The sequence below is a fragment of the Drosophila melanogaster genome, chromosome 2L, assembly GCF_000001215.4.
Source record: "Drosophila melanogaster chromosome 2L".
In the NCBI taxonomy this organism is placed as follows: domain Eukaryota; kingdom Metazoa; phylum Arthropoda; class Insecta; order Diptera; family Drosophilidae; genus Drosophila; species Drosophila melanogaster.
Window position 1 is genome coordinate 1,971,008 of NT_033779.5, and position 24,572 is coordinate 1,995,579.

A 24,572-nucleotide genomic window follows, 5' to 3' on the forward strand; every position below is an offset into this window, starting at 1 on the left:
CCTTGATTTCTTGGCGATGAAAAAGGTAGCTTTTAGTGCAATATTTAGATCTATTCTTGTAAGTCGAAGACTCGTTTGTCCATCATTGAGGTCTACTGATGATAGATCTAAGTCTTTAAAGCCACCAAAATAAACATTTTTTAAAGTCTTCTTTTTACGTTCTAAATCGCATAAATTTAATGCTATATAGGATTATATCTTCCATTTAATATAGAAAAATAAAGTCTGATATGAAACATGTATAATTTCGAAGCATCGACATCTTTCTTTTGTAACTTTCCTCACATCACCTACTGTATTTTCTTTTAAGTTGTAGTTTTTGTTGGCTTCCTTTTTGTATTTTCGGGTGCCCCCTCTCACGCTCTCTACGTCTCCCCCCTCCCTCTCCCGCTGGGCCTTTATCGAAATCGGAGGGCAAAGGCAAAAAACAAGCGAGAATCAATACGAAATGCCCTGTGGAATCGCATTTTTGTGCAGTTTCCAGCGCGGGCATGTGAATAATGCTCCGCATCTGAATTTTCTACGGAGTCCATGACAACCAAGCACAAATACCCACATGTGAGGCCATTGTTTCGGTGAAATGGAGATGGAGAGAGAGAGAGGAGAGCGTGGTCCAGGGGAGGGGAAAGAGAGGAGGGCAGGGTGCAAGGGAAAAGGTGAAACCAGTGGGCACCCTGGGAGATTTTTTAATCAAATAATTACAGTAATTAGATGCAAGGCAAACGTCAAAAGCCCGCACGAAATTCCCAGGCGCAGGGAAAAGTCTATGGGAATTCGCAATTGGCAGGCGATCTCGTATTCCCTCTCGTTGTGAACTGAACTGAAAAGGTCCTGATTCTCGGCGAGAACTGTATTTGTTCATTTTGTAGGACCCCGTCATTGATTTCGATGTAAATAGTCATGAATTCGATGGACTTCTGATAGTGTGCGATAGATATAATAGTCAGGAGAAATGTTTAGAATTTCGTTGTGTAAAGAAGACGGAATTATTCAGACAGAACATTTAATAACGACAACTTTTCCATGGGACTTTTCCGCACAGCGCTAAAGAAATCAACTTTATGCATTTTCCACACCTCGAGTGTCTGCAACAATGAAAGCGGAGGAAGGAAAGCGGAGGTATGCTGGCGACGAAGGACGAAGGGAGGAGATATGGCATTCATTACAGCAATTGAAATGGACAAAAGCCAAAATTCAAGGCAGGAAAAAAGACGAGAGCCCAAGTTGAAAAAAGGGATAATAAAATGTTTGCATATAAAATATTAAATAAAAGACGCTGTGAAGCAGCAGCGGAGGAGCCTTTACCTTCTCTACATAGCACGCAACGAAATGAGCGAGCACACTGAAAGAAATAAAGGGGAGTACTCATTTCATATTTGTTCTAATCCTACTAAAGCAACGAATAAAGCGCCTTCAATTGTAACTAGTGAATATAAAGACAGTGAGATATAATACAAAAGAAACTATCATTTATTATTGCTAAGTAATGATTCTTAATAGCTGCTCACCTAATTCAACTATTTGTTTGAGTGCACCTTCGTCGGCGGCAACAACAAAATGACGGAGCCAGGTGGACCGAGAGATCCAGGTGAGCTGCTGCGAGCAAAAGGCCCGGGCAAAAGGCTCAACGGGTGGGTAAATAGAATCCATCTATGTGTGCAGTATGTGTTCGCGCACCGATATGTGTGGGTGCAACTTAATGATGAGCACGAAGCACCGTTAGTGGGCGTATCAAATGGCAGGAAGCAGCGCAGTCGGCGCACAAAATGGCAGCGCATGCGTCGCACTGCTCTAGCATCCATCTTTTCGCATGGCCAATCGGTGGGTGTGTCCTCGCTCACTCACACAGGCACACACACACGCACAGTTGATTAGCCTCGACATTTTGTTACTGTTGCTCTCTCGCTGTCGCTGCATCTCTTTCGCTCCCGCTGGAAATTCAACAGGCACCCACACCAACTGTTGCCAGCTCACTCACTCCAACAGAACGACCATTCGAATGCATCGGCACTCAAAAAATATGAACTTTACTTATCGCTCAAAAACCGGCTTTTACTTTCGTTACCAAAAGTCCACCAGAAAAAAAAATTGTCTCTAAATTTTGAGACTCAATAATCTGCTTTGTGACAGTGGGGAATATTGTCCAAAATTAATCAGCACAGCGGAGTTCACTCGAAAATGCAGGATATTGGAAAAGCGCATGATTTCCAAGTTGATTAATTTCGCACCACTGCATGGCAATGTGTGTGCGTTCGTGTGTGCGTGTGAGAGAGTGAGTGCCATGGCACACGCTTCTTACCTGTCAAAAATTCCCGCATTTTTCGTTGGCTAACAAAGGCATTGCCACAAAGATACCACAAAAAGTTGCCAAAAAATACGTAACAAAATTTCCGCTATTTATTTGTGTGCTCTCGCCTGTTATGAATTAAGTGTCCTGCATGTGTGTGCGTTTCTGTCCGCTTTGTTGTTGGCCATCGCTTTGTCAGTCCTCGAAAATGTTACCTCACAAAATCACAAATTGCGGGATCAAAGGTGAAGGAGAGCGGAAGGGGCACACCGAAATAATAATGAAAATAACTTAAATCCATCAATGAGGCTGCATTTATTGACAACAAAGCAAAAAAGATGTTAAGTTTTAATGAACTGCAGTCGAAAATGGATGTTGCTTCAAATATTGCAGGGTTCCTTATAAATATTGTACAATAGATCATAAAGGATCGCATGATATTAAACGAGCATTGTGTTACCGTAATTGACTTTGTTTCTAGGAAAGTTCGGTTTTATATAAAATCAAAATGACTTGAGTTCTTTAAGAACATGTAAAAACATTTTAAACCTTATTTTTCGATATTAGTTTGATTCCTGGATATTGTAGAAAATTCTTTTTTTCTAACTTATTAATGTCAAACTCATACATAATAACAAACAACTTCATAATACCCAGTAATACTTAGAATTTCGAGACCATAAATAAAGTTTTATAAAAATTTCGAATTTATTTCAAAAGATGTTAAAAATTCAAATGCAAGAGACATTCACTGGCAAGCGCGTTCATGGCCGTTAAACCCAGCCGATAGGCACGACCCTTGCCATTCGCCCCGAGCCGGAGTCAAGTGCCATCACCAAAAAGACACGTAAAGCAACAAAAATAGAGAAAATCACTCCGCACAAAAGCAGCGAATTAATGAATTAAACAGGACACCAAAGCATACACGAGAAGTACACACAATGGACGCTGGCGTGTGGTACCGCTCGCTGCCCCGCTTCACCCGCTACTGGCTGACGGCCACCGTGGTGTTGAGCATGCTCTGCCGCTTCGATGTGATACCCCTTCATTGGCTGCATCTGGACCGATCGGCCGTTTTCAGCAAGCTGCAGCTCTGGCGCTGCATGACGTCACTGTTCGTCTTTCCCATCTCGTCGAACACGGCCTTCCACTTCCTCATCAACTGCTTCTTCATCGTTCAGTACAGGTGAGTAGTCGGCCAGCCTGGCGCAGCACAGCAACTGGTTCGTTACGTTAGGATTCCTTAGGATTCATAATCCTGCCTTGCAGCTCCAAACTGGAGAAGGATCAGTACAGCCGAAGTCCGGCTGATTACCTGTACCTGTTGATCGTGTCGGCGGTGCTGGCCAACATCGGGGGCATGATCTTCAACGTGTACTTCCTCATGGACACGCTGGTGCTGGCCATCACGTATATCTGGTGCCAGCTGAACAAGGACGTCACCGTGAGCTTCTGGTTCGGCACCAGGTTCAAGGCCATGTACCTTCCCTGGGTGCTGGCCGCCTTCGAGTTTATTTTCCACTTGTAAGTCGCGTCAGTTTATCTGCCTTATCTGCTAATTGTTATCGTATTGTAATCCGCTGCAGCTCGCTCGCCTCGCTGGTGGGCATATTCGTGGGACATGTGTACTACTTCTTCAAGTTCCAATACTCGCAGGATTTGGGCGGCACACCCCTGTTGGAAACGCCGCAGTTCTTGTAAGCATAACGAGGATAATTAACTTGTGGTGCTAGTCGATATAACCCGCACTTCTTTTTTTTGTATAGGAAGCGCCTGGTGCCAGATGTTTCCGGCGGATTCGGCGGCTTCGGACTCCCACCGGAGAGCAGAGCACCACCTAGGCAGGCGACCGAAAGTCCCTGGGGCCGGGGCATGACCTTGGGTCGCAACTGAACTCCAAGCTGAAACTCGAAACTCTCTAGACTAGACTAATTCCCCTTTTTACGGTTTGGTTTACTCTATTTTCTCACCAAGCTCTTTACTTTTCCAACTATTTTTCGATCACCACTCGATTCTCTGGCGACAGCAATAAGTTAACATGTTAAGTGGAAGGATTGCATTGTGCATTGATGAAATTATATTAAAATATGTGTGTACATAAACAACCATTAAAGAAGACAAAAAAGAATGCGGCGTTTCCCTTTGGCCAAAGCAAAACGAGTTCCTTTAGTTACATTTAAATTTATTTCGTTTAAAAGTTCTATGCTAAAAATTTTACAGCGACACGCATCGTTCAACAATATTTTGTATTACACTTTTCACTTTTCGTAGAGGGGAATTCTCTGTTTGGATGCTTCTTCCTTTTCTGTGTGTTTCTTTTTTGGACCTTGGTCGAAAGTTACAACATTCCTCTTAAGATTTGGATTTACAAAACCGACGCATAAAATACTTAACATCTATAAATCGTTAATGGTTAATCATCTGTGTGTGTGGGTGTGTGTGTGTGTGTGTGTGTGTGTGTGTGTGTGGCATGGGTCTCCTTCCGATCAAGATTAAACATGTGTGGTCCTTAGCCGAACTAGGTATCTATACAAGTGTATATTTATATGTGGCTGCGATAGTTGGGCCTTGCATTTCGAAATTCATCAGATATTTACATGTTCGGGTTCGGATTGGGTCAACTAGGGTCTATAATCTCATACAATTAAGAATCTTTCAAGTTGAACATTTAAACAATTTCCTCGCTCTCTGCGTGCTGCTCGAATTCGTTTGTTTGTGTACAATTCGCTTATTTCTGCGCTAGTCTAGGCAACTAAATTAGGATGAAATTATGCTAGGCAAAGGGTGGTGTGTGGGGGGGGGAGTGGGGTATGGGTTTCTGGGCGAAGTGTGGAATCTATTTACAAGCTATACAAATTAAGGTAGTCCGCAGAGGCAGCTGCCCTATTTACAGGAGGGAGGTGATCGACTCCGGGCTCCCAGGATTGCAGGCGGATGAAATGGGCGCTTAACTAAACTAAAACTAACACGAATTCCAGGGTATACTTTTCACTAAACGATACTATGTTTATAACAGTGGTGGTTGTGTGATTTGGCAACTTAACTATTGCGAGCGATTAAACCAACAGGCATTTAGAGCTGCTTACGATAATCTTGCACTTTGCTCCAAGGCTGCGGGTTGCGATAATTGGAAATTAGTGGGAAAACCTTCGACATTCAAGCTAAACTACCAACTAAATCTAATTCAAACCGGGTCTGCTGTGTGTGTGTGCGTTCTCTCACTCGAATATCTCGAAATGGGGAGCGTTTAGGGTAACTTAATTGCTGATTGGACAGCTGCTCCCGTGCTGCTTCCTGTTCCTGCAGCCGCTCCTGCGCTCAGTGGATGCTCCAGTGGGGGATGCTTCTTCTGCGGCTGCTGCTGCTGCTGCTGGGGGGATGTGGAGACGATGGCTGCCTTTAGCGTGGTGGTGGCCGTCTCTGGCGATATGTTGCTGGTGCTCTCAATCTCGACGGGCTGCTCCAGGTCCATGTCGACGTACTCGATGGCACTGTCATCCTCCGGGTGCAGCTCAATTACTGGAAAGTAGTGCAAGAGTTAGGATTACGGAAGTCGACTGCAGTTCAAGGAGCCAGTTGAACTCCATTACATGCACATTAGCTACAGAGACTCACTGCTATTGTTCAGGTCCATGGTAGATGGCTGCTCACTACTCTCCCTTGCCTCCTCCTCGGCATCTTCGTCCTCCTCGATGATCACATCGTCCAGAGCTTGTTTCGAGGTCGTGCTGGCAGACTTGGTGGCTGCCTGATCCAGCTCCATCTCCCAGTCGGTGGCATTGAACACGACCAGGGGCGAGTTCTTCACCGACGCCTGATTGAGCTCCGCAGCGGTGCCGTTGTCTGCCACAATGATGGGCATGTTAATAATATCGATGGGCGTGTCCTCCGTAATGAGTTGGTTGGCTTTGGGCTTGGTGCCGCCTGAGGGATTGGGAGATGACGCGGCACTAGCTGGAGAGGTGCTCGCCCCTATGACCAGCACATTGGACTTGGGCTTTGTGGCCAGGGTGAGTGCCCGCATGCCACTCGCCGCACTCGCTGGCAGAAAGACCAGATTGTTCTTACCACCGCCCGCAGTGGCGAAGGTCAGCGTGGTCGGCTTGTTGCCCAAACCTGGCTGCTTGGCACTGGAAGTCAAGCCGGATATGGTCGTCGTGGTGGTGGTGGGACTGCTGCTTCCGCTACTGGCGCTTCCTGTCGCCGGCTGGAGTATCTTCTGTATGCTGATCCTCTGCTCCCTCGCCGGCTGCTTTGTGGGCGATACAGTGGTGGTGGTGGTGGTCACAACTCCTCCCGCCGCAGACACCGCAGTGCTGCTTGCGTTATTGAACTTGTGAATAATGCTTCCGGCTGGCAGTTTACCCGGCTGTAGGAATAGCTTCCCGTTGGGTGAGCAAATCTTTATGTTCCGCAGCGCACTGCTGGGCACCTGTTTAATAGTGGCTGCTCCGCCCGAACTGCTGGTTAGCTTGATATTCCCTAGTATCTGAGGCCCAGCCCCTGCTCCACCGATTCCTGTTGCTCCGGCGGCACCAATAACGGTTGCGCCGCCTGCAGCACCGCTGGCTCCTTTGATTGACGGCGTTACCTTCGCTCTGAAGAGATTCGCCGGCATGGTGGTGCCGGCTGAGGGAAGCGGTGTGATCAATGTGTTGTTTAAACTACTAGCTGGTATATTCTTGATAATGTTGACGGTGGAGGCGCTGCTTAAGGGAGTGACCCTGGAATCCTTGAGCGGCGACAAAGGACCGCCTATGGGTTCCGTGTACGGCAGCAGGCGAACCGCCGAACTGGGCAAGGTCTTGGGCTTGGCATCGCCCTCAAGGATGTTGAACTTCTTGGGCGTTGTCTTGGCGCCCGGTGGCAGGAGCGTGGAGTTTGTGGAACTGGTGGGCGAAGCCACGGCTGCTCTCAGCTTGCCGCCCATCGACGGAGCTGGGATCTTCTGAACACTGATTATCTGCGGCGCCAATGGAAGATTCGCGGTGGAAATGGGAGTGGGCGTAGTGGCCGCGGAGGGCATCGCATCCGCATGTCGTTCCTCAGCCACAAACTTCTTGGTGGGCGAACCTTGACCCTGTGTGGCCACCTGCACGGGTGACGCCTGCAGCTTCTCCTTAAACACTATGGGAGAGTTGGCAAATCCGCGAGAGCCTGGCGTTGTGGGGGATCCAATTTCGGCAGAGGGCATACCACTTTGCGGCCCATAGATCATCGGCTTAATGGTCTTCAGAGGCTTCAGCGTGACCAGTGGCCTCGGCTCGTTTAGGATTGTGTATGGAGGAGCGACTGTGGACGTGGGCGTGGGAGGATTGGATGCCGCCAGCGTTTTGAGCGCCTCATCCAACACATACTCCACGTGCGGCTGTACCACCATGTGATTGGGCACCGTCTCCTGCGACTGCATTAATACTTTCTGTTGCTGGTGTTGCTGCAACTTCTGTTGCTGCTGCAGTTGCTTCTGCGCTCGTCTGCCGCTCTTGGCAGGTGCGGCACTTCGCTTAGCTGTCGAAGTGTCTCCACCGGAGCTGGGCATATTCCTGCCGCCCAAGGGATTGCCCGATTGCGCGGAGGGTGAGCCCAGTCTGTTGGCAAGATTCCGTTTGCTGGCCAGTCGCTGCTTGTGCTTCATCTGCTGCTGGTAGAAGTAGCGCTGCTGTAGCGTCCGAGCAGTCATCCGTTTCTCTGGCGGCACGGGATCTGCCTCCTCCATGCCGGGATTCGAGGAGTTCGGATTCAGCTGCTGTGACTGCTGCTGCTGCTGCGAAGCCTGCAGATGCGGCTGCTGCGGATGTGGTTGCTGCATATGCCGCTTCTTGTTCGGCTTGCCGTCGATTCCGCTATCGTTCTCCTTGCGCTTCTGTGTCATTTTCTTCACCTCATTGGGTAGATCGGGAACTTTGAACTGAAGGAGGGAAGAATTGATTTTAATTTTTGGCGTTTTCATTACTCAACTTGTGAAACAGACTCCTGAAAACAGACACTTTAGAAAACAAGATAAAAAGGGCGAGGAGAATTACTTATTTTGGTTTTAAGTCACTTTCCTTATAAACATAAATATTTACATATTTATTTGTGCTCGTTATATAATCCAATTCAAAATCCAATTTGAACGGCACGTAAAGTTCACCCTCTATCGATAACAGCTGGAAGCCAACAGAATGTTAAGCCCAGTTAACAGATACTCACAGTTTTCTGTTACTGGCGGTTTAAGTTGAATAGCTAATGATTACCAGAGATATATTAACAAATAAGCGAAAAACGATTGGGAAACTAAAAAGGTGACAACGAAAGTGTAAAATGGTATGAAGTACGAAGAAAATTGAAACGATTTAATTTTCCCGCCTTTTTAGCATTCTGGTTGGAACTCCACAATCCAACTGGATTGTTTTTAGTGGCAGATTTTTATTTTCATTTGGAATTATGATTTTTTTTTTAAATTCTTCTGAGGATTCCCATTATTTACGTCTATATTCAAAGGGTAATTGGCGCTGGGCAACTTTTTGGCAGCGCCCAAAAGCAGCCACCCACTTGTTTTCATGGCAGGTACAGTCTGCACATTCGCTATCCTCAAGCGAGTGGAAACTACACGGATGGGATTATGTAACTCACCGGCTCCGCCATGATCACCATGGCGGTGTCCTGGATCCTGGCACCACGCGGATATTTCAGGCTCATCAGCGAGGCCTGCTCCACGAGGGCTTCTCCAAAGTGGACCGCCGTTTCGGCCGGAGCAGCCAATTTGGCGTTTTCCTCGCAGGCTTTGGCCGCCAGGTCATTGGCAACGATGCTCAGCGCAGTTTGTGGACTAATCCTGGGAAGAAGAGGATAGAGGCGTCGTCCCTCGCGTGACCATTCCTGCCAGGTGTTGGGCCCACAAACGCTGCAAGGGCAGTACAGATACACAGGGCATTAGTAGTTAGTTTGCACTGGAGTATCTCACTGGGAATCTCACTTTTCCGCTATGGTGCAGAGCTGCTCGTCGTTGGCCGCCCTCCGCACTTCCGCCCTGTGGCGTTCCTGGTTAATGTGGAACTGCTGGCGCAGCTCCTCCAGCAGTTTCGCCTTCGTTTCACTGAGGGCTCCTTGGGCGCGAAAAACGCTCACCACATGTGAATAGGACTCGAGTTCTGGTGGGCACAAAAACAGAGACAACAGGAAGAAAGTGCTTTAGTCGCCAGCGCTCCACTCGGCGGCCGATCCTCAAGAGCTCCCGAGGATGGGACTGAATTTCGTTGACCACTCAGCTCTCACCCAGTCGACGCAGCATGCCTCGGCACTCGTCCCGCGACATTTCCAGCGTTTGCGGCCACATCCCGACTTTCCCGTGATTTACGTCCTTGGCCGTCGGCGATCCCGTGCTTTTCCGGTTGCTTGAGCTTTGGCCAACGCAGGATTAGGTCGCTAATTCAAAAAATACGGATAAATGGTTTGCTATTCCTAATAAAATAAAGCAATAAGAATATCGAACTATCGATGGGCGATAGGCCGCTGCGGTCACACTGCGGCCAGGAGGAAATAAAGGTATCAAACTATCGCAGGTGGCAAGGCAGCGATAGATCGGATAGAAAATAACAAATTTAATTAAAAATGAAACTAAACATATAAATAATTACAGTGCTAACTTATTACTTGTAATGCCAAGCAATGGCATTAGTGATTTCATTAACGCTGCTATATGGAAAGGTGATTTATTTCGCACACCTACAGTTTTTATATATTTTTAATTTCCATATATTTTCAATGATTAGTTCTGGATACATTTTCATATTTTATAAAATGTAAATACACGATTTAAAATTCCCGCCTAGCACTGGAATATTTCCAATGGAAGTGCACATAGGACCGCTCGATGGTTAATCGATAAATACCCGCTACAATGTTTACTTCGCTTATCCAAAATATTTTACCAATTCGAAAGTGTGAAACGATCTTAGTCACAGACGTTCATGAAAAGAAAAGCTAAGACCGTGCCGATCCAGTCAAACAGCCGAATGAAAAACAAGGCTAAAATGTACATAGCCGGGCTGGCCGGTTTGGGCTTAATAGTTTTGGTATCGATCTACAAATGTGCCAGTGGCGAGGTTCGCCAGGCGGAAAGCGAAAAGTGCTTCTTCTGCGACTTCGCCCACCGCCGCCAAGGACCGCCGCCCATCCTGGAGGTGGAGACGGACGAGTACGTGATCTTCAAGGACAAGTATCCGGCAGCCAGACTCCACTATCTGGCGATTCCCAAGGAGCACTTCGACAGCCTGAAAGCGCTGAACAAATCGCACGTTGGATTGGGTAAGCCACGGTACGCATAGCAAGCAAACGTACTAATGACCATTTGCCACGTACCCAGTGCGGCGAATGGAGCAGGGCATGATGGAATTCCTGCGATCGCAGAACGTGGATCCCAAGGAGGCGATTGTGGGCTTCCACTTGCCGCCGTTCATCTCGGTTCGCCACCTCCACCTGCACGGCATTTTCCCGCCTGCCGACATGAGTTTCGGCAACAAGATCAGCTTTATGCCCTCATTCTGGTTCAAAAAGGTAAGGAGCATCGCATACCTCACTCTTTACTAATTCACATTGCCTTCTTTCAGTCCAGTGATGCGATTCGGGAATTGGAGGACCGGGAACTGTGATATGGGCTTAGTTGCGGGAGAGGTGCAATTTAAAATTAAGAGTTTTTTCATTACTGTCTTAAGTTTCAACCATCTGTGTCAACCCAGTGAGATTCAAGCCCGTCAAAATGTACAAAGAAATGTAACTGATATATACAATTTAATATAAATTAGGGCTTACCCTATTAACTGCATTATGCGTTTTAAACTTGGGGTTCAATGCACTATACCCTGTAATCCGAGGGTATAGAATTTCCAACCGATATACAAAGATATCGATTTAGCGAGACTAGCCGTGCCATCACTAAAAGCAGTTGCCATTCACTGGGAAGCACAAAAATGGTCTAAAATTGAAATGTTTCTCAATTTTCCGACATTTTCCGGGCTCCAAAACACTGCTGGAAAATGTTGTTCCGCTCAGCGAAAAGCAAGTTCGACGCCGGCGACGTGATGCGTCGAATGAAACGCCTGGCGGAGGGCACGATCTCCTCGTACCGCCGCTTGTTCCTCCTGCTCCTCTGCGTCTGTGTGGTCTTCTATATGATTCCGCCGATCTTTCGCTATATCTTCCTTAGTGCTCCAGAACAGAAGGGTGAGTGGAGCGCCTTCAATGTTCTGGACTAACCCCCGCCCCTTGCAGATCCCCACAGTATGTGCATGGATGACCGGCTGACGCCCTTCATCCTCCAGAACTTTGAATTCGATGCCAATATCCGTCACGTGTCACCAGCGAAAATGCCTGGTGAACGCGATTTCACGCCCTACGTCGGCAACGGCTACCTGGGCCTGGAGATCGCACACGACGCTTTCCTGAACATCAAGAATGGCAGGGCCATGCAGCTGCCTATTCCTTTCCAGCCGGTGGTCTCCGTTTCGGGAGGATCCGCATCTGGCGGCGAAAAGGAAGCCACTGTCGTCGAATATCTGACGGGAATGGTGCATCGGTTCCAATGCTTTGCCGGTTACTTTGTTTCGTACACCTACTACGCCCATCGCACTCAGCCGAATATCTTCATGCAAGAGCTGCAGATCACAAACACCAGGAACCTCTTGGAGGACATAGAACTGATCATGCCACGCGTCAATCTCCAGAAGCTCACCAGGCGAACTGTTCCCCTAAGTGAACCCGTCTCCGTGGGAGTGTTCACCTACACAGAGTTGGAGGTGCTCTCGGGCACAGTCCAGCTTCAGGCAGAAAATCCCAGTAAATCCATTGTTATAAGCATAGTGAAGCCGCAGATGGACTCCAAGCTGCAGCTGAGAAAGCGCGGCACAGTGCGAATTGTGTATCCCACAGCAGTGCATTACTCAAAACCAGTGGCGGAGGAAAAAATCGGTGGTATAAGCGAGACCATCGAGCAGCAGGCCACTCAGGCGATGGCGAAGCTGCTCCAAAAGCTTGGCTCCAAGCCCTCAAACCCAGGATCCTTGAACAGCGTAAACATCTATCGCCAGGAGCACATTGACGTTTGGACTGATTTGTGGGCCACTGGATTTACGATAAGCACATCCAAGGCGGAGAATAGCTTGAACGGCGACCGCATCAATGCCACGATGTATGCAGTTCTCTCCCAGGTGCGCAGCTTCGAGTTCGAGGAGGCGGGTGGCTCCAAAAAGGAGGATATAGCAAAGGCGCTAACGTACGCCGAAGGCTGCTACGATTCGTATCACACTCTGCAGGCGGAGAATCTTTGGCGCGAGATGTCTAATCTTCAGCAGCTTAACTCCCTGGTTACGTCGTGGATGCTAACGTTGGAGAAACAGGGCTGCCACAATCTTATTCGAGCGGGAGCTTCGGGAGTCATCCAAGCCATGGTCCTGAGCTTTGGCAGCTTTCGTTTTAGCAATCAGCATCTGGAGTGCAACATCCATCCGAAGTTTCTGCATAGGGACTTCCACTTCAGGCGCCTCAATTACGGCAACAAAACCCATGTCAACGTCACCATCATTGTGGATGATGACAACAAGGCGGTGATCAACATCGCGCTGGATCGTTCAGACAGGAGCTACTACGCTTGCGATGGCGGCTGCCTGGATGAGCCCGTGCTGCTCACGTAATTTTAACTCACATATAATCCTTTGGGAACATATTGAAATTATATCACTTTGCAGGCAAAACCGACGACAATTCCCAGTCAAACTGACTGAACCGCTAACAGCAATATTATACATAACCGAGGACAAGCAACACATGGAAGAGCTGCACCATGCCATCCACGTGAAGGAAGTGGTCGAGGGTAAGAAGTTTCACTGGGCAATCATATTCAAGTTATGTAAATTATGTAATTATTCCATTCAGCTCCCGCCCATGAGCAGCATTTGATCGCACTGCATCGGCATGGCCACCAACTGGGTGGATTGCCCACGCTCTTCTGGGTTTCCGTGTGCGCAATAATCATAGTATTCCACATATTCCTGTGCAAGCTCATTATCAAGGAGTACTGCGAGCCGAGCGATAAGTTAAGATATCGTTATAACAAACCGTGATCCTAGTTGTATATAAAAATTGGATGCTAGTAATATATGATTATCTAAATGCGAACACAAAGTTCTTCTGCTTTCTGTTACATCTGTTCATTTTTCATAAAAAATACGAATCGTATTTACTAACATTTTAAATGCTTTATTTTTTAAAAGGCAGATCATTTAGCTTATATACAGAGATATGGATAGAGAGTGTGCAAAATGCATTGGCTTATCTAGACTTCGCAATTTCGTTGGTGCTAGAAAATTCGTACAAGTGCCGATTAGAAGGTACTACAGAAACTCCATCTCCACTTCGATCTCCACTGGTCCTCCTTACTTGGTAACCTTGTGTATGCTCTCAGCCAGGTACTCGACATTCTTGCTGGTGACTCCCGCCATCGAAACACGTCCATCGTTGGTGAGATAGACGCTGTGATCCTTGATCAGCTTCTGCACCTGCTCCGGCTTCAGGCCCGTGAAGCAGAACATGCCGATTTGGTTGACAATGTGGTCCCAGTTCTGGCTGGATCCCAGCTTAATTAGATTGTCCTTGAGCTTGGTGCGCACATCGATGATGCGGTCGGCCATCAGCTTCACATCCTTCAGCCACTGGGCGCGCAAGTCCTCGTTGTTGAGGATCTCGGCGGCAATACGAGCTCCGTGCACCGGGGGATTGGAGTACAGACCACGGATCAGGATCTTAACTTGGGACATCACGCGAGCAGCCTCCTCCTCGTCGGAGCACAGCACGGTGAAGGCGCCAGCGCGCTCACCATACAATCCCATGTTCTTGGCGAAACTCTGGGCCAGGCAGAAGTCGTGGCCATCGGCCTCGAAGGTGCGGACCGCCTGGGCGTCGCGGTCAATGTCTCCGGTGGCGAAGCCTTGGTAGGCCATGTCGATGAAGGGATACAGATTGCGTTTCTTGACCAGAGCCGAGATCTCACGCCACTGCTCCAGAGTGGGATCCACTCCAGTGGGGTTGTGGGCGCAGGCGTGCAGAAGAACAATGCTCTTCTCGGGGATTTTCTGGAAAAGGTAATAAACAATGGGTAAGCATATCAAAGAACATCAATCAGTGGCAATGTAAATCCTCACCTTCAGATCCTCGATCAGGCCGCCAAAGTCCAGGGCACAGGTGTCCTTGTCGTAGTAGCGGTATCGGTTCACCGGCAGACCGGCGTGCTCGAAAATGGCCACATGGTTGCCCCACGATGGCGACGGGATGTAGATCTCGCGGTTGCCCTGCCAGAACTTGGCCAGGAAGGCGGCTCCGATGCGCAGAGCTCCAGTTCCACTGATGGACTGGGCGGTCACGTTGTGCTTGGCCGCCAAACGCTTGGATCCCTGTAATAAAGGAATACTTATTAATTTTTAGGACATTCCTCAGTCATAAGGGATATAATTACCTTGCCCAATGCCAGCTCGATGGCCTTGTTGTAGAACTCGGGAATGCCGATGATTGTGGCGTACTCCTTGTCCAGACTACGGCTCACCACTCTCTTCTCGGCCTGGTCATAAACGATAACTATGTTTCAAAATTGGGTTTAGTTTAAACTTGATCTGAACTCACCTCCCGAACACTGGGGAGCACGAAGGGCTGGGTGTTGTCATCGCGATAGGCGCCAGCGCCCAAGTTGATCTTCTTGGGGTTGGTGTCCTTCTTGAAGGCTTCCGTGACACCCAAGATGGCATCGGGTGGGCCCATCTGCACCTCGGAGAACCATGTTGATCTAGAATAATAATGATATATTAATCATTGCATCACAATATCCATCACGTATGTATTAAAAACATCCTTATATCTGCCACACTTGCCAAGTGATTTCTATTGCCCGTCAACCTTTAACCCTAGAATGCCCGAGAACGCCCCACGAAGTCCTTATCTGTTTTAAATTTAATTGGTAGATTATGAAACTGCTTAGTAGTAGGTTATCTCATCCACGTCTGACCACTTGTGGCTATCATTTATCATTTCGCTTTCATGACTAAAGTTTGAAAGTCATCTAAAGGTTTTCTTGGATTTCGCCCCCACTGTTAACACTTCGTACCCCCAACGACACGGGGGTCTTAAATAGCCCCCCCATATCAGCTGTAAACATGTTATTATGGGAACTCGGTCGGCGATTACAAAGTATACAATATAGATCCATTTAAGCCTACGTCAGCGATAACCTCGATGATTGTTTGCTGACGTAGCCGGCTTTCCAAATCTCCTTCTCAATATTCAGCAATAAATCGTGGAAGTTATTAAACTTAATTAAACTCTTTCAATTAGGCGCCACCTGTCTTTCGATCTGATTGTTTGATTTCCGGAAAGAACCTTCTGACTTCGATAAAACAAACCGCCCACAAGCCAAGGAGCTTCATAAAATGGAAATCAAAGCACGCGACAGAAGCGTGATATGACCACGAATACCCTACACTCTGTTCGCTCGGCACATCCGTTCTCCCGGGTCGTTGGACCACACATGCACAATGTCCTTAAGCGTCATAATAATGGTTCTACTCATAACTTAATATTAACTTAAACTTGCAATTTTGATGTAGAAAAAATACTTTTTGATGTCTTTTTCACAGTTGATTTCGTACAAATTCAAATATTTTGAAACTTGAATTATTTCTTTATTCCTAACCACTAAAAATATAATAATTCAAGAATGTTGGAGTGATTTAAGCTCATTTTGGCACCTGTTTTCTACCAACCCATCCGTCGTCATGTGGTTTCAAAATGTTCCCTCAAGTGGAATGAAATTAGCAGAAAAGAGCATGGAGCGTCACAGAATTGGCTTTAAAAATAAATACACATACGTCCGCCAATAGGCCAATCAGTCTATATAGTATAGTAGAGGGCCCGAAACATATGCAAATATTAGCCGACGAGATAAAAACAGCTGGAAACAGCGGAAATAATTGTTTTACATTTGCCCAGAGCGAAAGATGATTAAATAAAAGGCCCCTGTGCTGATATAACAATAAATCCGTATAACAGATTTAGTATAGTGCTAAAACTGGAGAACGAGCCCGCAAGGACAAACAAATTATGCAGTGCTGGGGAAAACAAACACAAATGTGTCACTGCAGCTCGACCGGCAACTGCAATGACCTTGGCAAATGACACTGCTGCATCTGCAACGTGTTCGTCGGCCTGCTGTCTCTTTCCAGCACGCACGCTGGCCGCTGGGAGCCCTCTCTCCGTCCCGCTTACTCACTTGCAGCGGAGGGCGGCGGGCGCCAATCGGTTGCTGATCAACAAACCGCGCTTACAGATCTGCGACATTGCTAAATGCACTCGGTGGTTGTACTAAGCTTTAAGTTAATAACAATTAGAAACTGTAATAAACGTTGCCAATCGCCGCCGGCCTCAAGAGAATACTAAAGACAAAAGCGGCAAGCGCAAAAGGTCGTGAGCTGAAGCTTTTGCCGGTCTGCATTCGATATTTATCGCGGGGGCGAAAGCTCGCCAGTGCTCCCCTTTTGGACTTTTTCTAACCGAACTCTTGGCTTCTGTGCAAAATATGACTGAGTGAATAAAAACTATTTAAAATCAGTTTAATTTATGGCTTTCATATACTGAATATTTGGAAAAATTTACATTTTGTAAGTTTAATTACTTGAATTTTGAAAATATGCTTCAGTATTCGAGCACATGCCCATAAGTAGGCAATGAAATATTTATTCTCCGCGATCCCCATTAATTAATATATGGTTGCCAGGAAACATTATACTTACTTTTCTAAAATAACTATATTTTATAATTGTTATATAAGCTATAATATATATAATATTTATTCCCTTCAAGCGATAGTTCGCAGCACTCCCGTCAATCGTCGAAGAAAGCTTTCTTCTGAGTCGCCGCGCGCAGCTGTTTTCCGTTCATACGAAAGCTTTGCGTTGTCTTCGGACTCTCTCCAGATTTAGTAGATTCGTAGCGCTGTGAAGAGGCAGAAAGAGGCGAGAGCCAGCGGAAAAGCCACCCGATACGTTTACCTTGTAATTCAATTAAGTGGAAGAAAATGCTGAGGTACGCGGTAATTGCCTGTGCTGCACTGGTGGTCTTCGCCGGAGCCCTCGAGTTCAGCGATTGCGGATCGAAGACGGGCAAGTTCACCCGGGTGGCCATCGAGGGCTGCGACACCACCAAGGCGGAGTGCATCCTCAAGAGGAACACCACGGTCAGCTTCTCCATCGACTTCGCCCTGGCCGAGGAGGCAACGGCGGTGAAGACAGTCGTCCACGGCAAGGTCCTGGGCATCGAGATGCCCTTCCCGCTGGCCAATCCCGATGCCTGTGTGGACAGTGGTCTGAAGTGCCCGTTGGAGAAGGACGAGTCGTACCGCTACACGGCCACCCTGCCGGTGCTGAGATCCTACCCCAAAGTGTCCGTGCTGGTCAAGTGGGAGCTGCAGGATCAGGACGGAGCGGACATCATCTGCGTCGAGATTCCCGCTAAAATTCAGTAGGCAGTCACCCTCTAAATTAACCTCGAAATACTGGGGAGAGCGCACTGAGCACTCCTGATTTTCCTCTCCATTGTAATCTAATTTAAAATAAATAAATTTACACTTAATTCAGTAGTTTTTTGAGCTCGAAATCTTCAAGCTAAGCTTGACTTAAAATATTAGTAATCAAAGAAAACTAAGCTTTTCTGAGATATAACTTTTATTACAGTTGTAGTTAGCATGTAAAATGACTAATCTGCTAAATGATCTGCAATCTCTGAGCGGAAGCTTCAAGTTCAGAATTTTCTCCTCTTTTGTAATCTAATTTGATATAATCTTTCGAGCCGCTCTTTTTGTAGGCTTTTTATTGTTATTTCCTTTTATTTGCTTTGATTGCTTCTTCCGCTTTGTTGAAAATGAGGGGAGAAATGGATGAACAACCAACAATTCGATCGACCCTCGAGCACAAAAATTGCTTTCTTTGTGCTTACGATAAGTTGATATCAGTGGGTTAATTTCGGTGCACTGAAAGAAACATATATATTTTACTGTGGCGCAAGAGGCAGTGATATCATACTCTTAAGCTACAAATGTGATTCATCATTTTGAAATATGAACTGAACGCCTTGATTCCATGCATTGCATTCGATGGGAAATGCAAGATGACTATGCGATACTCTTGCAATCCTGGAACTTGACCCGATGGCTTATCTTCTCGCCCTCCTGTTAGTCAACTACATTGATATCCCAGCTCTTGGGACGACTTCTCACCGACATGGCGTTGATAATGAGCCAGCTGCTCAATCGGAATCGAAAACAATGCTCGTCAGTGTTTTGGTTTCGATTACGGTCTACAGTTCGCATTCGGATTCGTATTCGCATTCGCATTCTCGTTTTCTGCTCTCCGTTCTTCTGAACAAAGAATAGCCTGATAAGACGCCAAAAACAACTGAAACATCAGAAACAGCAGAAATAGGCGAAGTGGTTGGCAGTGGGTAGTGGGTGGTATGGGTGGCAGCAGCTGAAGGCAAGTAAAAACACAAATCAACAGCAGCAGAGCTTTCCATTTCGTTTTCTCAATTTCCATTCCTTTTTCAGCCAAAACACACTCACACACACACACACACTCACTGAAATTCTCCGGCCATATGGCCATATGCAAATAATGCTGGCGGGTGGAAAAGCGTGGGGGCGGTTATAAGAGGTTGGTGGGTGGTGCATCAGATAGAATTATCCGCAGTGCGCTAGCACGGGGATATTTAAGCAAAGAAATCGCTTTATTACATTCACTTTGCGCCACGAATCGCTTGAAATGCAATTCCGCCAGTGATTCGGTGTCGGATTTGGGTTTCCTTTTCGGAGTGTTCATTTTTTGTGGCCTTAAAGACAGTTTGATCCGACTTGTGTGCATCTGAATGGTCGCATAACTTGGGGATTCATCAACATGGTTGGGAGCTATTTAAGAAGGTATAACAATAGAGCTACTAAAAAAACAACAATCCTCTATAGATCCCCTTTAAGCTTTGATAATAGCACCAATCTTATAAAAAAAAACTAGTCAGTTGATCAGACTTTTATATGGCCACATAATCCACAATCCTAGGCAGTGACTTTAGCTTTCACCTTCCGGTTGGGGCTTCTGCGAGTCAGCTCTGCGAGGAAGGAGTCCGCTGGCTGCGATGTTTCACTTGATTTACATATGAATCCGCATAAAGCACGGCAGTCCGAAACTGCAAAGGAATGTGGGCCAAGCCCCCAGTCCATCCTCTTAACCCGCCGACGCCGCGCTCGGCCCCCCCTTAACCCATCTGTAGACACAGCTGACGTTTAAAAACTTGACACAACGCTGCATGCAAAAGTGGGTGGATGGAGATTGGGGATGGGGTTGGGATTGGGGGCCAGGAGGCGGCGGAGTGAAAGGGGGCGGTGGAGAAATAAAAATGGGAAATGAAAAGAAATGTAGGCGGATGTGGGTACACTAAGAAAAAAAATCACCATCCTGCAGCAAAAGATAAACGGAGGTATGGGAATTCTTTAAACAAGTTGACTATTTGTAGCTGACGTATGAAAATTACCATTTAAAAATAAAGTTACTAAAAGTTTAAAAAATAAAATGTTATTATTTAAATGGGTCATGTGGATGGGTGGGCCGCTTAATTTTATTTTCTGTGCATTCTGGTATCTCTGCTTCTGGCCGCATATCGTATGAGTTAACCCACCAGGCGCCACGCCCCTTCCACCAAAATCCGCCCCCTTGTAAGCCGCTGTGTCTGCACAGAATTTCTTGCATAAATAGCAGCATGTGCGGAGATCTCTCTTTGTCCGTGGACAAAAATGAAAATGGAAACGAGAATAAAAAAAAATAAAAATAAAAATATAAACATTCCTCCACACTCGCTGCATTTAAAAGTAAAATGCAACTTCCGCCCCAATCGAATGTTAATGTTATATGAACAATTTTCGCTGCCATGCGGTTGGCCGTTGTAAATAAATTCCAGAACTCCGTTTCTGGCCGTGTCATTTTTTGGTCACTGCACAAAGCGAGTTTCTTGCATTTAATTCCGTTAATTACGAGGCTCCACTTTAAGCGAGGCCTCAAGTGCCAGACCCCCCTTCCCTTGCCTCATCTGCCGCTGACAGTCCGCCCAACTTTGAGTTTATTTTGGTTTTCATTATGTTTTCATATTTTTCGCAGTTCGCACTCCGAAGTGCTTTTAGTGGTGTCTAAACTTTAAATTCGTGTGGGCAAAATGGCTTGATTAATTGTTAAAGTTTGGGCATTGTTTGTGGCACATGTCGCGTTGCTGCACTATCACGCTAATAATTAGGGTGAATTTGTTGTGTATTTTACCATGACATAATGGCTTTAAGCTGATTCGATTCGCTTATTAGGGAAATTTAGTTTGTTTATTGTTAGATCTAGATAGGACTCTATCCTCTATCTATCCCCCTCACTTTCATCTCAATCTTGACCAAGCATTGAAATTTTTGGAAGGATTCTGCACACTTATCAGCGTCCTTGATGGAGTCGCAGTTGTGATTTTCCTTTACAACTTTTTCCTTAACTTTCTGCAGTATGTTGGTTCGCTCGAAGATGCAGTTGATGAAGCACATGACGTTGTGGGTTTTCTTCTTCAAACGATAGCTCATTAAAAGGTCCAGTGCCTTCTTCCTATGAACATTGTTCTCCTTGGCACACTCGCTTACAATTTTAACTTCTTCCGGCTGTGGAAAATTACAAATTTATAACTTATTTCTAATCTCATAGTTGCACTTACTTCCTTAGTGGCCAAAACTGAGAGGCCAAGCAGAAGTACAAAAGCCAGCAACACTCGCATCTCGAAGATCGTTTTTGTTTGCAGCTTGCAGACATCCCAGCTCCACCTTGTAAAGATTCATTATTCACGCTTGTTGATGGTTATTAACGGGCTACTACTACCAATACAATTGATTCCTAATGCCCAAAGTGGTTATAAAAAGTGTTAAAAATTCCACATAGAGTGCCACTGCCTTTGCGGTTGCCAATACAAAGTGGCACGCATACACTTTTAATGACTTTCCAGCTCGGCGGCACTTTTAATCCCTTGCTACTTTTAACAGTTGCACATTTTTTATGCTCCTGCTGCGGTTTTTGCATTTAAAATAAATCCCCTTTGCTGTCAGAGGGAGCTGCAGTTATCTTAATTATTTGCATATGGCTGGCATTCGTTGTTAACAACATGGAAACACATTGAATGCCATAACTACAGCCAAATGGCCAAAAAGTGTAGCCGGGCATGGGTTTGCCATGAGCTGTCAATTCTTCAGCGGCTTTTTTCTTGTCCCGCTGCCAGCTGAACCGTGCAAAAAAATCGCAACGGGAACAATCTGCAGTCCTGACGCTGACAGTTATGATATGGCAGGACATGAGGACACAAAGGATGGCGCTGGCAAAAAAAATTGAAATTGCATTGCATTGCAATTAATCAAATGACGAAACAGATAGCTTAATTTGTTTACCCCCTGCCCCGCAACAGAAGCCAACTCCATTGTCCGTTGCGTGTCCGTTGGATGTCCGTCTTTTGTCCGCCGACGTCATTAGCATCGTGATTACCTCTACATTTTTAATGCGCTTTCATTTGTTTGCCCACATGTGCAAATTATCCTGGAACGCTACCCATTTCGCCGCAATGAGCGCGATTAAAAACAAATTAATTTTAAATTAATTTTTCGACAAACAAAGGGAGTAGAAAGTAGGGAGTGAGCCTTAAAGATTCCAAATTGAAATTGATGGGCTCACTGGTTTATAAATTTTAAGAGCACCAATGATGGGGTTGCATTTTCTGGATTGTTTTTAAGATCAAGAGATTAAGTGACTTACCGTATCGATTTAAGCGAATGAGAATTCAATGAAACCAAGTACCTGCCTTTGGTGCAAAAGGATGCCTTTGGGTAATTATAACGAACCTGATATGAAAGCTGGATTGCATTTCAGCCAGGGCGAAAGATATACGGCCCTCCCACTTCATCGCTTTAATGATAAAGTTGTTTGAACAGGCTTCGCTTGTAAGGGAAACGCACTACGCATTAACATTTCGGATTTTTCGAACATTTTCCGTTCCGCATATTAAGTGGGAAGTCAAACTGCATTTAAGCTTTGTATCAAAATAAAATATTGAATTAAGCGCATACAAATGGGCCGAATGCATTTTTGGTTTGCCATCCTATTGGCACACGCGGCGTATGCGCAATATTTAGTGCACTTAGAGCGCAACCATTTGCATAATGAGGGAATGATACAAAATGCCGTTCGGTCCCAAAACCATAAACACAAATAGACATAAACAAAGTAAAAATTGCAGTGGGTTGTGGCGCTTTCACCCGAAGAGTTGTTCAATTAATATGCTTTGGTCCATGCGGCGTATGCGTAATGCCAAAATACCAAATGAGGTAAAATGAATAGCACAATGGTTTCAGTAAATAAGCGCATAATGCTGTGCTGTATTCAATGTTTATTTGAGGTTCTATTGATTCCCCCTTCCCATTTTTGGCAACCGAAAGCAATTAAAATGGGCTGCGAAACATTGGCAATGTCGCTGAATAGTAAGGATTTCAAAATGTATTTTACTCTTTTTGAGCTTCACTCATTTGTCTAGACAGACAAAGTCTGGAAAGATAGCCAGACTCACGGACATGCATATGCAAATTTCCATTAAATCCAACCCTTGAAACTTAACCCCCTGATGCCAACCGCATTTCTGTGCCCCGCGAGATTTCGGAGTCCCAGTTGAAGCCCACAGTCCTTCCATATAAATCACATAAATATTCACATTTATTTTCATTCGCAACGCTTTCGCCTATTTTTGTTTCATTTCGCCATGGTGCCAGCAAAGAGTCCTAGATTTACATATTCATTTTGCTCCACATTTCATTCTTTCTGCGCTCCGTGTGTTTTTTTTTAGCTGCGGAAAACGCGAGTGCTGGCACTTAAAAAGTCGTTACAAGGTGCAAAAGTTTTCTATGTCAAAATATACAGTCGGCAGGAACAGAGACAATGACACTGAAGTGCGGGAAATAGTAGTGGAAAACTGTGTTTCATAGTAGCCTGCATATGTCAATGGTGATGCAGAAAAAGGACGACGACGATTCTGACCCATTTAGGCTTTTAGGCGGAGCCAAGGAGATATATCCGTCATCGAATTGAATGGGGAAAAATGAAACAGAAATTCCCATTTAATTGCCCAAAACGAAAATAGAAAAGCAGACAAAGTTTAGAGCTTTTCCGAATTTTTTCCTTTGGCAAACACTAAGCACAGATTCAGCCTGGGATGTGTGGACGAAGTTTGGCCCGAAAATGTTCATAACTTTTCAATGGGGCTAATATTGAGTTACCTCGGCAAAGATTTAACTTCAATCAGCCAGAAGTCCTGGCAATCAATTTCGAATCTATACCGCACTCATTTGCCTGGGCACGAATTACTAGTTACCCATTCATTTATTACACCTATCGGTAAACTACGCAAAATTGACAGCTTAATGATTTGTTCATAACTTTGCCAATGGGTATTTACTTCACCAAAACTTGGACGTTCGTTCGCCTGCAAATGGTAATTAGAAAAGTTGGGCTCATGTGTGTTTTACTAAGCTCTGGGGGCTTAAATCAAGCCGGAAAGTTGATCGGACAAATTATAGAGAGCACGACTGCGATTGGATTACAGAAATGGAAGCAGCATAAATAATTAGGTATGAAATATACTCCTGGGATTGAGAATAACAGGAACAATCCTTTATATATATATTTAAAAAAAAAACATATGCTGCTTATCGTCTGTGACGGATTGAGGAAAAGTTCCCCGACACCTGTCTTTGACATGCAAATTTTCCACAATTTTCCATCTCAATTATCCAAATATATTTTTCAAGTTGGCCAACCAATGCAGACAATTCGAGCATGAATATTGAATGGGTTGGAGCAGACAGAACGGATGGCCGTTCAGAAGGAAACTGTCAACGACTTTCACACTTTCATTGAGCGTCTTGAAGCAACATCGATTTGCCATTTCAACAATTAAATGTGCCGACAAACTTCAATTATTCATAGAGAATGAGGCCAAAAATGCGGGTTATTTTCGGGTGTATTTGTTTAAATACCTGCATGTAGGTGTGTGTATCCAATCTGGGCTGTGTGTTTGGGTGGAAATTACTTTTCCGAAATTATCATGCACATTGGCTGATGCTGACGACGGTGATGCTGCCACATGCCACTCACACAACTCTGCTGCACGG

General features: G+C 45.7%; 7 protein-coding genes and 1 long non-coding RNA gene across 11 annotated transcripts; 5 read left to right on the top strand and 3 right to left on the bottom strand.

Annotated features, from left to right (window-relative positions):
* Positions 1–2,949: 2,949 nt before the first annotated feature.
* Der-1 (Derlin-1) lies at positions 2,950–4,406 on the top strand. Of its 2 annotated transcripts, none has more exons than NM_001272963.1 (4): positions 2,950–3,473; positions 3,557–3,811; positions 3,874–3,984; positions 4,054–4,406. In NM_001272963.1, the coding sequence occupies exons 1-4, from the start codon at positions 3,229–3,231 to the stop codon at positions 4,178–4,180; spliced, it is 738 nt and encodes a 245-aa protein (NP_001259892.1). In that variant the 5' UTR covers positions 2,950–3,228; the 3' UTR covers positions 4,181–4,406. The 2 variants fall into 2 exon arrangements, with proteins under 2 accessions (NP_001259892.1, NP_608632.1); NM_134788.4 differs by having other exon boundaries at positions 3,105–3,473.
* Positions 4,407–4,455: 49 nt separating this feature from the next.
* On the bottom strand, positions 4,456–9,748 carry CG15356 (uncharacterized protein). The gene is made up of 5 exons (NM_134789.3): positions 9,545–9,748; positions 9,246–9,420; positions 8,903–9,173; positions 5,903–8,195; positions 4,456–5,806 (listed from the first exon to the last, which is right to left on the bottom strand). The coding sequence occupies exons 1-5, from the start codon at positions 9,603–9,605 to the stop codon at positions 5,535–5,537; spliced, it is 3,072 nt and encodes a 1,023-aa protein (NP_608633.1). The 5' UTR covers positions 9,606–9,748; the 3' UTR covers positions 4,456–5,534.
* Positions 9,749–10,168: 420 nt separating this feature from the next.
* Positions 10,169–11,092, top strand: CG15362 (uncharacterized protein). Its single transcript, NM_134790.2, has 3 exons — positions 10,169–10,576; positions 10,635–10,825; positions 10,879–11,092. The coding sequence occupies exons 1-3, from the start codon at positions 10,303–10,305 to the stop codon at positions 10,918–10,920; spliced, it is 507 nt and encodes a 168-aa protein (NP_608634.1). The 5' UTR covers positions 10,169–10,302; the 3' UTR covers positions 10,921–11,092.
* Positions 11,093–11,209: 117 nt separating this feature from the next.
* Positions 11,210–13,507, top strand: CG7289 (uncharacterized protein). The gene is made up of 4 exons (NM_134791.4): positions 11,210–11,491; positions 11,540–12,953; positions 13,012–13,136; positions 13,199–13,507. Exons 1-4 carry the CDS (start codon positions 11,305–11,307, stop codon positions 13,384–13,386), a joined length of 1,914 nt encoding a protein of 637 aa, NP_608635.1. The 5' UTR covers positions 11,210–11,304; the 3' UTR covers positions 13,387–13,507.
* Got2 (Glutamate oxaloacetate transaminase 2) lies at positions 13,505–16,751 on the bottom strand. 2 transcript variants are annotated; one of them, NM_164445.4, is made up of 5 exons: positions 16,578–16,751; positions 14,939–15,098; positions 14,775–14,876; positions 14,464–14,712; positions 13,505–14,394 (listed from the first exon to the last, which is right to left on the bottom strand). In NM_164445.4, the coding sequence occupies exons 1-5, from the start codon at positions 16,643–16,645 to the stop codon at positions 13,699–13,701; spliced, it is 1,275 nt and encodes a 424-aa protein (NP_722744.1). In that variant the 5' UTR covers positions 16,646–16,751; the 3' UTR covers positions 13,505–13,698. The 2 variants fall into 2 exon arrangements, with proteins under 2 accessions (NP_722744.1, NP_722745.1); NM_164446.1 differs by lacking the exon at positions 16,578–16,751 and adding an exon at positions 15,790–15,948.
* A 531-nt stretch (positions 16,752–17,282) lies between these two features.
* On the top strand, positions 17,283–17,933 carry Npc2a (Niemann-Pick type C-2a). Its single transcript, NM_134793.5, has one exon. It carries the CDS (start codon positions 17,382–17,384, stop codon positions 17,826–17,828), a length of 447 nt encoding a protein of 148 aa, NP_608637.1. The 5' UTR covers positions 17,283–17,381; the 3' UTR covers positions 17,829–17,933.
* Positions 17,934–18,442: 509 nt separating this feature from the next.
* Positions 18,443–19,887, top strand: lncRNA:CR42874 (long non-coding RNA:CR42874). The gene is made up of 2 exons (NR_037728.3): positions 18,443–18,834; positions 18,906–19,887. It is a non-coding gene; the product is annotated as a long non-coding RNA:CR42874 (long non-coding RNA).
* Positions 19,888–20,373: 486 nt separating this feature from the next.
* Obp22a (Odorant-binding protein 22a) lies at positions 20,374–21,153 on the bottom strand. 2 transcript variants are annotated; one of them, NM_164447.3, is made up of 2 exons: positions 21,086–21,153; positions 20,374–21,032 (listed from the first exon to the last, which is right to left on the bottom strand). In NM_164447.3, exons 1-2 carry the CDS (start codon positions 21,143–21,145, stop codon positions 20,739–20,741), a joined length of 354 nt encoding a protein of 117 aa, NP_722746.2. In that variant the 5' UTR covers positions 21,146–21,153; the 3' UTR covers positions 20,374–20,738. The 2 variants fall into 2 exon arrangements, with proteins under 2 accessions (NP_722746.2, NP_001014457.1); NM_001014457.3 differs by having other exon boundaries at positions 20,698–21,032.
* Between the last annotated feature and the right edge of the window lie 3,419 nt (positions 21,154–24,572).